This window comes from Etheostoma spectabile, chromosome 24 (assembly GCF_008692095.1).
Source record: "Etheostoma spectabile isolate EspeVRDwgs_2016 chromosome 24, UIUC_Espe_1.0, whole genome shotgun sequence".
Taxonomy (NCBI): Eukaryota; Metazoa; Chordata; class Actinopteri; order Perciformes; family Percidae; genus Etheostoma; species Etheostoma spectabile.
In genome coordinates, this window is record NC_045756.1 from 1,784,755 (window position 1) to 1,799,757 (window position 15,003).

General features: G+C 39.0%; 1 protein-coding gene across 1 annotated transcript in view; it reads right to left on the bottom strand.

Annotated features, from left to right (window-relative positions):
- The window catches only part of ncam2 (neural cell adhesion molecule 2), a 369,830-nt gene that overhangs the window by 13,992 nt on the left and 340,835 nt on the right, over window positions 1-15,003 (bottom strand). Inside the window, 1 exon segment of the mRNA XM_032506714.1 lies at window positions 14,324-14,498. Within this exon segment, the coding sequence (XP_032362605.1) occupies window positions 14,324-14,498 (175 nt within the window).

Consider the following 15,003-nt stretch of genomic DNA (forward strand, 5'->3'; position numbering starts at 1 on the left):
ACCCCAAAAACTTTTACAGTGGTTACTTTCACAACCACTCGAAGGTCAATGAATTCCTCCAGAGCCAGCTGGACGGTTTCCAAAACGTAGATAAGTCCTAATCCACAACGCCTGGACTCCTCAGCGGAGTATCTCGATTGTTAGCGTAAATCCACCAAATGTCCTCCAAAACAAATCAATTTTAGCCGTACAGTTTTTTTTAATATGCAGTCAATGGAATAAAAGTTTCAAAGACTCAAATAAATGAGTAGAAGGAGATCTCCAGTACAATGCTCTGAAACAGGTGCAACCGGCTTTACTTGGTGATTTATTTGTAATATCAGAAGCTTTGCAGCTTCCTATCTGCCTAAGAACTTTAATCTTTTTGTAAAAAAATAAACCAAAAACAAACAATCTATGAGCATGTTGGCCTAAAACTATAGAACAAAACTTTTTTCTCTTCTCTCTTTGGCCTCAAGCCCTATTTCCTCCCTATCTTATGCCAATTCAATTCAATTTTATCGTCACAAAGTGCAGGCACATATGTAAGGAAATGTAGGTCATTGCTTACCAACAAACAGTGCACATACACAGTGGATTAAAGCTCCATTGTGCAATGTTTCGAGTTGATTCTTAGCAAAAACCCCTTTGTTCTTTCACAAATACTGTATGTGCTCATTCATGTGTAATTACTTCCATCAACTAAGAAGTATTCCTGTAAACGTAGAAATGTATTCAGCCATGTTGTGCCTCCATCTTTAAAATACATTAGTCTAAGAGGGATATACCTCCGCGTATCAAAAAAAACACAAATGTCAAACTATTATTAGACTGGAAGGAACACTCACGGACAAAATCGTACTTCTTGGAATAAAATGGCCACCTCAGGAGTTAAAATGCGATCAGTTGTTTGTCATATACAATTTCCCCGCTAGATGGGATAAATTCTTACACAATGTAGCTTTAAAAAAGACACATTATTAACATCATCAAAATGATTTGCCGACTCAGAATTATTGTGAATCAACTGTCAACATCTCTGGTTCTAACGGGCGCAGACGTTTTTGTATAGTGTGTCCTTTTCATCTATACTGTACCACACTGCAGCTCGAGGTAGCAAGCGTCAGCATTATCACACTGATGCATCAGCTTTTATGTCCACTGGGCGCCTCTTTTTCCGTAGCTTGCAGCGTTAAACAGGTTGACGCGGGAGGCAAAGCAAGTCTTTTCAGCCCAAAGTTGAAACCCTTTCTTTCAGAGCGCTCGGCGCACGGAAACACACTGAGCTCTCAGCTCAGTCGGGACAACTGAAAGTAATGAGAAAATGAAGGCGGTGGGGCGAGGAGAGGCTCCCAGTGGGCACAGTTGAATAGAGTTGTGCCCTTTAGTGATCCCGGGGTTCAGCAAACTGAACATCCACTGTAGGATCAGTGATGACAGCTGGAGGTCAGACCTTGCCAGGAGTAATCAGCAATGGACGAGTGAGAGTGAATGAACTTTCCTACTTAAGAAGGCTCTCGTATTGGTGTTCAGCAGCCTGTGAGTTGGAAACAGAGGATCAGACATTAATATGAAGGTGAGAGAGAGACGGTTGGCTGATGAAGTCTGTAGTCCACAGTGCTGCAGAGGAGGGTCTGGCTACTCCACACAGCATTCCAGAATGGGAGAAAAACGTGCTCTGGTTCAATTGGCATTTCTTTAAACCAATCACAATCATTGGTTTAAAGAATTGCACATCACTAAGCGCCAGAAGCAGCCACAGCACCTCTCTCCTCGGGAAGAAACTTTTTTTGGTGGAAAATGTGTACGGACAAAAGTTGTTTTAGTCGTGCAACAGAAAACTCTGAATAAGCCACATAGTCTAGCAAGCTGTCTGGATTTACCCTACAGAGATCTTAAGAGCAGTTAACCATAGTCTTCAAAAATCCACTGAAGGTTGGAATGCCAACACAAATCCGGGAAAATGAGGGATATTTGGCGGATCCGGAGCAATCCCCTAAATGAATCGTTGATATAGACTATGAAGTCTGGAACCTCCTGTGTGGCCAAACGGTGAGCTGAGTGCAGCAGATGTAACCAGTTTTCAGTAAGAGTAGTTTGAACCCTCATACCCTCCATGATTGTTATGTTGTTTTGGAAGGTCTCCAAGCTATACATTGTTTGAAAGCACAAAGCCTCTGCGTTCTATCAGTGCAAACCATTTTAAGGTCCCAACACTGCTTCTACAACAGCTTTTCATTCTGTAACAAGAAAGCAAACTAAACAGGGAACAGCATCATGGCTCGAATCCAAAATGTTCATGAAAAGTAACCATTTTCTTCTTGTTCTTTTAAGACTGGCTTGTTCTTAAGGAGTTCAAGAGATACCCCAGTGGTTTTAGGAATGCACTTTCATTAAGTCAGAAGAGTTGCCAGTGACAGATTGAAAATCAAAATATGTTCAGCAGAGGCCAAAATATCCAGATTTTAAGTCCCTTGCATGGATCAAGGTCCAAAAAAATGCAGGATACTACATTTCCCACAATGCAGGTCTTTTGTTTGACTGTCTTTGCTTTCGAAATGTCTTTTAAACGGCATCCCCCCTACCTTTTGTGTTAAAGTGTTTTCACAGGCTGCTCTACATGTGTAAAATTGGTGGAGTGTTCCTTTAAGAATCTACATCCCAATATAATCCGTTAGTTTTTGGACAGTGACACAAGTATTTAGGCATTTTCTATCATTTAGGCAGTTTCATCCAGCGCATTAGACTTATGATGAAACAATGACAAATTGTACACTGTTACCAAGTATGGCTGAAAAAATCCTCAAAGCTCGCAGTCACAGTTTCATTTTAAATCCAGTGTCCTAGAGTACTGAGCCAAAAACGACACATTTCCAAAGACTCATGCTCCACATTGGAGGTTGTCACTGCGTGTCACAACCCAAATGACTCTCATGTCTGTGACTTTGTTCTCGACTTAGAGCTGAGACTGCAGACAGTGGAGACTGGCAGCGAGTCAAAGCCCAGAGAGACAAACAGAAAGGCAGAGAGGGAGCGGGAGAACCTCGTGGCAAAAAAGAAACTCTAATTAAAACACTTTGCGTTCTCGTGAATCCGGGGATAAGGGATTTGAAACTTGTAGGCTGGATCAATATTTTCTCTCCACCCCAGGCTACTGTTCCGTATCTCACCTTCGGTAAGTTTATCGGAGTTAATTTGCCTGCTGAAGCCACAGATTCAGAGGCGGTAAACAACACCTCTCCAGCTGCCCTGAAGCATTCACATATACCAGAAGACAAAGAGAATACTAATCCAATCTTTAAGCCACACTTCCCTCGTTTTCATCATAGGTGCCCTGCAGCTTTCATATAGTGTTTATATTTTTCCACCACATAAAGCCCTTGTCTGTTTTATACATTCACAACACTACAAATAATGCAGCACTTATAATAATTTTAGGTAGAAGTCTTGTATTATGTACAAAAACAAACTCGTAAAACACAGTTGATCCGTATATACTAATAACTAGTTTTAATAGAAACATACACATTAAAGTGCATTTACTCCTTAATTGAAAATCTTTTTAATTTAAAAAGGAATGGCTAAATTATTAAGGAGTGCCCGGATAAAGACTTTATTAGAGTGTCATTTGAATGCCAGCAAAAACTCTTCAGCCTGAAATCCATAAACATCAGACTTTGATCCGATAACGAGTATTACTCTAAAATGCTTAGCAGCAGCTTGACAGTTTGGGATTGGACTGAGATGTTACATGCTTGTTAGCCATTTTTAACACAATTACTTCCAGGTCTGGAAATCATTTAAAGCTGAACACAGTTATACTGACACACATTAACAGACAAATGGGGCTTTACTGGCTGAAGCAGCACCTTAACAGTTTATACCAATTCTTTTTGTCAATAGAGAATGCATTACAAACATGGAGCATGGACTTTTGTCAAACCAAGATGCTTTACCCACAATGGTCTGGGATTGAAAAAAAAGTGATAGAAATTACAAAGTGTGCATCTAATTTACTCCTCCTTTTCCCTGCAATAGTTCAAATGTTGCTGTTTCAATATTAATTTTAAAAAAAACTGTGTTGAGTAGGATTGAACACATTCGGGTAGGGGGTCAGGATTCAGCATCTGCTCTGCAAACGCAGGACTGAATATGCAGCAGGCCCGAAGTACATTTCTGTACAGGAATTAAATCACATTCTTGTGAAGAATCAGGAAGCATTTTTTCACATAAATGTGGAAGAATCCAAAGATGCCTGGCACCTTTATGATTTTGTGTATGGATGTAAAAGTTGTAAAAAGGAAAATAATTGAATGTGTTTAAAGGAAATGCTCTAATATGGTCTTGACTCCCTTAAGTACTGCAGCCTGAGATTAGTTTTTGTTAAATTATTCTGTTAGCCAGAAAAGAAGATGCCTTCCTTCATGAAGCAGCTCAGATCTCCGAATGAGGACTTTAGGCATGACAAGCGGCTTAATTTTTAAATTTAATAAGCAGGGATGAAACACAGCAAAACTAGAGTGTGGCCACGAGTCAAACTGTTTTCAAGTGAGCAGCCAAGGTGCCTTCCAAACTCTGGCACTGTTAGGATAAAAGATGAGAGGAAAACAAGTGTAGAATGAGAACACACTATTTATATTGACGTAAAAAGGTAAAACACAATAAATACATTTAATATTATGTCGTTTTCATCGTTTACAGTATTTAAGGATATGCGACAAATATTAATGCGGACACCTTTGGCTGCAGGTGCTACAGCTGATTTATAATGGAAGAGAAGAGAAGTGATGAGGTCCTTTCTGTGTAAAGGCAATGCTGCTCTCATCCAATAATGACTGATAATCTGCACTGAGGTAACGCTGTCTCCTGTAACAACCCACAGGTCAGAGTGACACATCGCCTGCAGGGGTTTGACCCTTTAGTTGTCCTCCCGTTGACCATGGACATGTTGTCTTTTTGGGTCACAGTTGAATTTTTCAATTTTTTTTTAGCTTTTTCTGACGTTTTGTTCCTTTTTTATGCTATTTAAATATTTGTGTCACTTTTTTCAAAACTTTTTTAAATTCATGGTCATTAAACATTATTTATATGACATTGTCATAATCATACAGTAGTTGTTTTTTGTTTTTTGTCTTTGCTTTCATTGGAGCTTGCATAACATATGCTCAATACAATTATCTTGGCATAGCAGTGCGGCCTTAGTTACTGTTTCCATGTTTATTATATCACTATTAGTCAAACTGTTAATATTTAATTGGCACTAACAGCATTGTTATTTAGTTTGAGTTCCCCTTGCCAGAGGGGATTGTTTGATGCAACCTGCTGTTGTTTCAAAGGGAACAATTGTGAGTCGACAATCTGAACCCTTAGAGAAAGAAGTTGGGTGTGCTACTGTCTTACCATGTAGGCATTCATTAAAGATGCATTCAAAGAGAAAGTGTAGCCCACTTGTTAACACAATACTAGAGTAAATGTAGAATGCCACCCGTCAAGTATTCACGGTTACAGCACAATATTGCAATTAATTCAGCCAGTTCTATGAGGATGTGTGTACCTCATGTTTATATCGTAACCACCTTGGATGAAACAAGGAAGGTATCAACTCTTGCTTATCACCATAGTGATTTCCTCTTAGAAATAACTAATTTATTCTGTGAGACTTGACTTCTCACAAACTCTTCAACTCTGTGGCCATTAATTCGTATTTCCCTGCTCTATTAACCCTTTTACTGACTTCTTCTGATTACCCGTTGATATATAGGCCCATTAGGAGTTTTACTCAATTGCCAGAAATCCAATTGCTTGTGTGGCACCTGAAGCCATTCATACACATCTCACTTTGACAATGCAAACTCATTAGGGCCTGAGGAGTGATTGACTGTCCGTCCATTGGATCTGAGAGGACGCGTCTCAATAAATGGCGACCCAACGGCCGTTCTTTGATTGGGAAGGTAGCGGCGCGTTAATCTGTAGAGGGATAAACATAATCATTTGCGAATGTGGGTGAGGATTCTTTGCTGAGCGCTGACTTTAGAGTGGAAAGTTTGTTCAAGGAGGCCCCTCAGAGAGTTAAACATAGTCATTAAAAGGCTGTATGGTTTGAAGAAGAGGGATGAGTCCTTACTCGCGTCCATTTCCAAGAAGGAAGCCGTGATGAGACTCAAGAGCACTCAAGAGCCAGCAAAGAGGAAGTGAAAAAACATGGGAAATTACTCTTAACTGAGAATATGCACATCCTTAAGAATCGACCCCGAAAAAGACTTCAAAGAAAATGTGGTCCACTTTTCTGTAATTGCTGCTGTCTGCGGTTCCAACCTATTTCAGGACTAACAGAAGTGTCTCTAGCTTGATCTTGGTCAGTGAAATTCAAGTTTAAAGTCACATAGTTAAATGCATGGCATGCACTAAAAAGTTTATTGCTCTGCTACATAACCCTTAGTTTGACTGTTAAAACACATCAAATGGTCCAAATAATTAACAGATTGTAGAGCTGCTAAAAGCTTCCAAAATTGACATGAGCCAAAACAGAATATTAGGAACTTTCTGTTCTTGGTTCATAATAAAGTGAAGAGAAGAGCCTGCAGCAGAGAGACAAGACAAGTTCTCCTTCATTGTTTTGCCTCACTTCACTTTGACCTTCAGGCAGTGCTTTCCGTAAGATCCTATTTAGACAGCAGTAACGTATTCCTAATGATGCCCTGACAAAAACTACATGTTAAACAAGGTGTCACCACTCAGTCTCCCCAGACTCTAAACTGCTTTTTGCACAGTTAGAACTCAACACACTTTCCAGTCCCTTGGTTGGAAAAACAATTATAATTTAAACCCTGCAAATGGGACAGAAAATGAAACTAAATTCATTTTTACAAAGTCCTCCAAGGATTTATGTCATTTTTAATCTTGTTGTTACAAGGGTAATAGGGGTGTGGAAAAAAAAATCGATTCAGTCGTATTGCGGTTAAAGCTCTACAGATTCAAAATCAATTCACATTTTTTATTTTTCGTTTTGTAAGGGTGTGTATACTATCACATGGGAAAAGTAACTACATTCACATACTGTTAATCATTTTTAAATTGAGAATCGTTTTCTGAATTTTCTGAATCGTGCACCCCTAATGAGTAACCTCATTCAGCTTAAAAATACCCAACATAATAGCCGTTATCATTGAAATTTGCCTTTTTGGAGTGAAAAGTGAATCTCAAGTATCTTCCCATGATACTCCTTTGGGTTGGTGCTTGGTGCCACTGACAATACAGGCCAATGGAGAGTCAGATTTTTTAATACTTTTTTAAAGTATTTAAAAAATGAATGTGAGACAGTTCATTTTTGGCAGTGTTTTAACATTGTTGAAAAGTTTGGACAACTCACAGCTAGAATTAATCTCACAACTCAAGTAGAGTAAAATAACCCCCAAAACTATTTATGATATAAATTGCAATTAAAGAAAATTACTGAGTAAATTAAAGCTTTCATGTGTAACTTTTTGATATTAATGAACATCAGTTACATTAAAGCCATTGCCAAATGAGTTGATAAAAGCTAATTAAGACTCAGCTCCACACAACTGTCTCTGTATTTCTCATTGTGACTATGTTCAGAAGATTGTGGTGTACTTTCCCGTGCAGAAACTGAGTGAAGAAAATGACCTCGTCCAACATGAAGAGTCCAACTTTTTTTTTATTAATCCTCCGTGTCCTCCTTGGCCACTAGCAACTGCATGGCGGAGGGGTTGGAGCACATGGCCGATCGCAGAAGGCTTGTATGTGGACGTGCCAACAGTTTTGTTGTCATTGCTTAGAATTTCTCATGGGGGTGACAGAAGCCATTCATTGTATTAACCCTTGTATTGTCTTACCTTTCAGGACCTTCTCGTATCCCTTGGGTCAAATTGACCTGTGACTTATTTGAGGTTTTAAAAACAAGTCAGAAATAAAATTTTACTTCATAATCTATTAACAAATATTGTCTTTATCTCAATTTCAAACAATTGAGATAACATATATGTTTAGGGAATGCAATCAGTCTCTACAAGCACACAATTAAAAATGGAAGTGGGGTTCGTTTTTTGTCATAAGGTTATAATTTATGTTAAAAATCCACTATGGAAACAACATAAGTGTCATATCCAGAATAATTTTCTGAACTGAGTCAGGAATACATGTTTATCACAGAAAATAAGGTGCGGCCGTTGATTTTCAGGTAGACAAAATGTAACTTGTACCATTTTTCTTCAATTTGACCAGAATACCAGACAAGGGTTAAACACTTAGTTTTCATCAAGACATGCGCAGAAATGCTGGGTTTATTAATGGTGCTCATAGGACAGGACAGTCCCTAGCGCATACAGTTTGGACTTAAAAGAACTTTTAACTGAGTGAAGCTCAGGATCAGTGATGGGATGTAACTATGTAAGTACATTTTCTCAAGTACAAAAGTAGAAATTTAAGGTAATTGTACTTTACTTGTCTTCTAATGCCACTTTCTCCTTCTACTCTACTACATTTCAGAGAGAAATATTGTACATTTTACTCCATTACATTCATCTGACCACTTTACTTACTTTACAAATTCAGGGTTTTGCACAAAAAAACATGTAGTATAAAAATGAAGACTTTCATGTATAAAATACAATTTTTATTATAAATTAAAGGACCCTACAATCTAGTATATAGACCTACAAGCCAAGCTGAAATGATTAGCCAATTAAACATTTAGTTGATTGAAAAAAATGTTTGGCTCATTTCCAGTTTCTAAAACGTTATAAAAGTATTTTTTGCCATTGAGTACTTTTCCTTTGAATACTTCAGAACATTTTCCTGATGCTATTACATCATTTTGCTTACGTTACTTGAACATTTTCAATGCAGGACTTTTACTTATAAGAGAGTATTTTATACAGTGTGTCATTAGAACTTTTACTTCTGAGTACTTCTTCCACTACTGCTCAGGATTGTGTGACGAGAAACCTGTTAGTTTAGAACTGTGCCACCATGTCTGCTCTCTTCACAGCTCAGCAGGAAGCCCTCTGCCTGCTTGTCTTGCTTATGATAAAATATTTACATAGTTGACAATGGTATTGTCTGGTATTAAATACGCTCCCTCTGAACACACAATCCGTTGTTCAATGAATAAATTAGTGAGCAAACACGCAAACATCTCCACAGATCTTGTATCCCATTGTTAAAGTACTGTAGCCTTTACTCCAATCTGATACGTGTTGACTACAGCGCACTTTACATAATGTAGCTCTTGAATTCTAATGATGTCACTAAGCAGCTGATTCCTTTTTGTTTCAGGTGTGCCAGTTTCAGAGCACCAACTGATTACTCAACAACGCAATGCTTTTTTCATTAGAACAGACTCTTAAAGAGAAAAGACTTCAAGGACTGTTTACTGGACTCCATATACATAATTTAACTGATGCTTTATTGAATTTCGAACCTCAAAATATAATCTGAAGCTGTGAATATTAGATGTTTCATCTAAATGCACCTGCCTGCCTGAGGTTGCAGGTAATTTATTCTGCAGTAGTGACTGGAAATCCATGAAAGCTATTCAATATCATAATAATACAATCAAAAAGTTTAACCTCAGATAGCCTGGACAGCAGATGAGTAGCCTCTTCATACACCATACGATTGAACAACAGAGCTGATTGTCATGCATCCTTTTCATTACACTGCTTTAAAAATAATGACTTTCATTTTAAAACGGTATGAGGGAAGGGATTAATGTAATGGACAGTTATAAAAGGTACTCATTTCCCATTCTGATATGCTGGCATCCCTTCCAGGAAAAGTTTCACTCAAGCTCGCAGCAGAGGAGAGAGGCCCTTTCAGATTATTTCTTCAAGTGCTTTGATGAGATTATTTCCACAAAATCTATGACGCCTGTTTAAATCAAGGCGTTTTTCTGCGCTTGACGGGAAGAAGAAGAGAGCCAAGAGACACACAGCAGCCACAACAAAGCTAAACACTGTGGTAACACACTGCAGAAACCCACTGTATCAGACCTTATTTTGAAGAATGTTGGTATTGCCACTGGTTGAAGAAGCACTTTATTTAAAGGTGCAGTAGGTAAGCCTCATCTAACTAACTTTCTGCCATATTTGCTGAAACTGCCCCTGTGTTCGAGTAGAACTACATGAAGCAGGTAATAAAAAAAAAAAAATCGGGCTCCTCTGGCACCACCTACAGACTGTAGTGCGATTTGCAAAAATCCACTGCTCCGTGTTCAGATGCAAGAATCAGGACCAGGTGGGGGGTGTAACTGTGTGTCGATCACTGCTCTTGCACACATATTCATTCTCCCTTGTGGGGGGAGGGGCTTGGGAGACCGTTTTGGGCTTTGGCGGAAAGGGGGAAGGGACTGAGAAGTTGTTGATGTTCAAATTGTTTGGCTAAATCCTGGATCTTCACAATCCTATCTACAGCCCCTTTAAGTAAAAGCACAGAATTATGAGCAAAAATTATTTAAATTAACTTAAACTCTGTTAAATTTGGCGGATTTTAACTACTTTATTTACTGCTGCTGGACAGTTTAATCTATATCAATGCACCATAATTTATTTGATGATCTTGTGTTTTCTAAATCTGCAAAGTAAGATACATTTAGGGAAAGACACCACATGTGAATAGGGTGATCTAATCTTTTTTTAATCACAATGAAACTTCCCGTTTATTACATACACAAAGACGATTTTTTGCATTATTATTTTTTTTTTAAATGTTATCATATTTTAATATGTTAATAATGCATTCAAGCATACATTTCCATAACAAAACATTGGATAAAGCCAGGTTCAAAATTTGGAATCTTGAATATCTCTTTTTATTATTTCATGAATCAGAAAATACTGTGCACAGCTGTGAAAAAGAGATTTAAATGTTTGGGATGTTTTTAGGAATATAATATAAACCCAGCTATGAATGATACATGAACAAACCCCTCAGTCAACCTTTGAACTGGGAGCTGACTGGTTGCACAGGCAACATCCCTGGTTCGATTCCAGCCGTAGGACATGTTTTGTGCATACCTCTCTCTCTTTATTTTCCAGTCGGCCTCTACACTTTACTCTGTCCAATGAATGCACCACATTTTATCAGGTCATCCAATGCAATGCAGTTTTCAATTGACTCCCATGTTAACCCGCTCTGTGGTTCCCATTGGAGACTCCAAATACGGGACTTAGTTGGAGGTCCAGACATCTAGAACTAATTTACTTTGCTGTACATTTTACTGTCAAGGTTTTCTTTTAACAATATCCTCAATATACCAAAAACCACCAGAGCTTCCTTGATAGTTTAACAATCTGATGTTAAGGCCAACAGCTATTAGGGCAGTCGCCAACCTCGCTGGCTCCTGTCAGGCTATTGTAATGTCATGTAGTGTTGGAAGAAAAGACCAAGACAAAATATCAACAGATAGGTGTGGTAGAACGATGCAAAAGGTTTGACAATAAAATACAAAAATAAAAACTGCTATTAGAGACACAATGTTGTAATTGGGGAGGGCAGTAGACGATGCAGTAATTTAGGAGGTGAAATTAAAACGTTGATTTGGGGGGAAAAAAAGAAAGAAAAGAAGCTCAAATGAAGAAGAGAACATTGAAAAGGAACCAAGGACACTGTTACAATGAATGGCATTTTCTTTGAAAGATTCAATGTGAGCGGGAGGGGAGGAAGGTTATGAAGCCTGTTACAAACTCAAATAGGACAGGGGAAAAAAGGAGCCAATTCAATAGCAGGCAAATGCATAATACACAGAGAGAGAATTGAAGACAGAAATTGCTGGGTGAGCCATAGAAGACACCTATATAGTGTGAATATAGTTTTTGTGTCGGGACAAAAAATCAACAACAAGATGTTCCTTTTATCAAGTGTGCATTTCAGTGTGTTTATATGAGAGTGTAAAGGCAAGCAAAGTGCAAGTGAATTGGAAAGACAGCGCACATTGGCAGATATTTCACATCTAATATTGTTGATTGAGCTGACCAGACTTCCTCAATATCCAATTTAATTCACTGGAGCAGAAAATGTGAGTAAGTTTAACCTGTAGAACTTTCCAAGATTATATAAATAAATGACCGTCGTTTTTGGCTGAGAAATATTATTATTGACGCTTTTATTTAATGAAAATCCGGTAAACATAAACGGCCATTACTAAAGTGTAAATTGGTGTGGGAATTGGCTGAGTTTGGCCTTGGAGAATCCCTTGTGACTTAGAAAAGTTAAGAGAAAGTTAAGTTTGACTAAATGAGCGAGTGATTCTGAAAACGCTCTGACAGATTTCCACTCTCTCCGTCTACTCCATGCTTCTTTGTTCCCTTCATAGCCCAAATGCTCGGCGGCGTTACTCTTCTTCTAACAAACGCATTAACAGAAAACCGTTTTCTCTCCCGGACTCTTTCCCACCATGCACCGCTGTTCGCTAACAAGAGAGGACAGCCAATCGAAGTGACCCGCCTGAAGCTTGCCGTTTCCCCGCTCTTGTTTTCTATTTGAAAAGCAGCACACACTCTCACAGGTCATTTAGCCAGTGCAGTAATGACTGAGGCAAACACTTGCTCGATCAAAACACCACAAATGTGTGTGGGAACAGGCTCAGAGAGGAGAGCAAAACAACACTGGGACAGCCTCCATTTGTTTTGGTTTTCTTTCACATGTGAATCTAAGGGTTGCAGGGGCAATTGCACAAAACATTTTTATTTCGACGACCCATGTTCGTGGTTAACCATGTGTGTTCTAGCTTAAATGTAACGGTGTTGCATGCTTCAAAGCCTCTGCTTGCCTTCCTGCACACACAGGGTATGCATCTTAGCCCAAAATGACCTGGACAACTTGGAAATGAGAAGCACATCCAGGTTTTTCTTTTTTTCCCTTGAAGATTAAACAAAAGGCTCCACCAAAGAAAGACCACCACAAGCAGCACCTAAAACATAAGGATGAACGACAGAGCGGGACCGGAAAGATATTTCAGTGTTTGTGTACTGGCTCATATATGACCGTCTGCGTTGTTGGGTCTTTAAAATGAAGAAATGAGCTTGACTAGTCATGCAGAAGCATTCTATCTTCACTGTGTTCTGGTGTAGAATTGCAAAGCAGCACGACAAGATAAATAAAATGTAGAAAGAAGAAGAACACTACAGCCTGAGGGTGTTTTCGCTCGTGGTCTGATGGGTTTCTTTGAAGGGAACCCTGGTGTGATTGCACCATTTGTTCTGTTTATTTGAACAGGTGTGAATAAATCCCAAGTGTGGATGTCAACAACAAGAATGTCTGAGCAGGAGAGACTTGGTACACTTTTAAGCCTTTTTGGTAAAAATGCAACATTGGACAAACCACAATATTATATGCTGCAACTAAGTTTCCCAATTATGAGATTCATTGTTAATGTTAGGAATTGCTCTCAGTCACTGAAATACTAAAAATGGCCTAGGAGGTAGTGTAGACCAACCAAAGCAATCTGGTACAAACATGTCCTAAAGCAATTTTAAAGGGGCCTTCCACTGATTTTACATGTGAAGTTCAGCTGTTTCGGAGTACAATAAACTAATATTTATATTTATATAGCGCATTTCACGAAACAGAGCTGTAAATACAACACACAGTACTACTGAGCCTGTAAACATTTTTAATGTATCTGTATGATGTCATCTGTGGCTCGTGGGAAAGCTTGAAGAATTAACCCCGATCATGAAAGATACTATTGAGTTGCAATCATGAGAAATGAAAGATGCATCATTTTGTGAGCTTGACTCTATTGGGACTAAAATATATCTTAAAAGATGTCTTTTTTGCTGCTTTTTAGACAGTCAGCAGGCTACTATATGTGCCAAGTTTGTTCACTTTCCCTCAATCAATAACTGGCCAGATGCAGATGATGCAAACAGAAGTCTTTGGTGCAGCTGCAATGGCGTTTTACAGCTACTTCTCAACGCAACACTAGAAAAACAACTTTTGAGCACAGTGCGTCTCTCTGGTCTTTCAGATTCAAACGCCATTCAACAATCATCAAGGGCAGGAGAGGCACAGGCACCGATTTCTCCGCCGACAGCAGAAAGTAACGCTGCAATGAGGCCTGCTGCGCTCTGAGGCTGCTGCGCTCTGAGGCTCGCTTTATCTTGACTGGTACATCTTGCTCCCTTGCTTTTGTTAATCGCCAATGCTATCGCTCCTTGCAGCTGCACATATAACACACCTCTTTACACAACAAGTTCAGAAGTGTTCTCTGGGGCTTTCAAAAGGCATTCAATAGCAGCTTGAAGCAGGCACGGAAAGGAAAAGTATATATGATAACAAAAGGCAAATTACAACACAAAGTTTGCTTTTATCATGCGTTTACCTGTAATGTCAGGTTTCTGTGGCATGAAGAACTGATAGAAGGTGGGCTCCGACAGGCCCTTGACATTACGCGCTGTGATTTCCACTTCATATCTTGTGTTCCACTGTAGCGGCTGCAGCATCGCAAAGTCATTTGCTCCTGGGACTAGCTTGGTCATCCACTGTTCCTCTTTATCCTGAGAGGACAGAGAACGAAAGGATAGAGGAGGGAAATGGAAAAGAAAGGCTTCAAATCCTCAAATAAATTACAACTTTAATCAATACTTTACATTTCATTTTCATCTGCAAGCACCAAAGGAGAGTTGTTTAACGCTATAAACAACAGCTTACCCTTTGTGTTTTTAATCTGGGGATTCGGAGAGTGTTACTGCAATCAGAAACTGAGTTGCAGTTGTGGAACGCCCCCACAGATGCACTTGTAGGTTAAAAGCAAAGGTTTTCCTCGGTTTTTCAACTTCTCGGATACCTTTCATGTTTCATTCTGGCTACAGCCTTTTCTCTTTTCCCCCTTTCTTACATAATTTTTCCTTTACATCCTTCCTGTTTCTTCATCGTGACACAGATTGCAAACAAAGGATTGAAAACTGACAAGTCTGGCCCAGAGCTGTGCCAAAAGTACAATGTGCTTACCATTTTTACCTCTTTGGCACCTTTTCCTTCCGATGTTAGAGGACAGAGAGC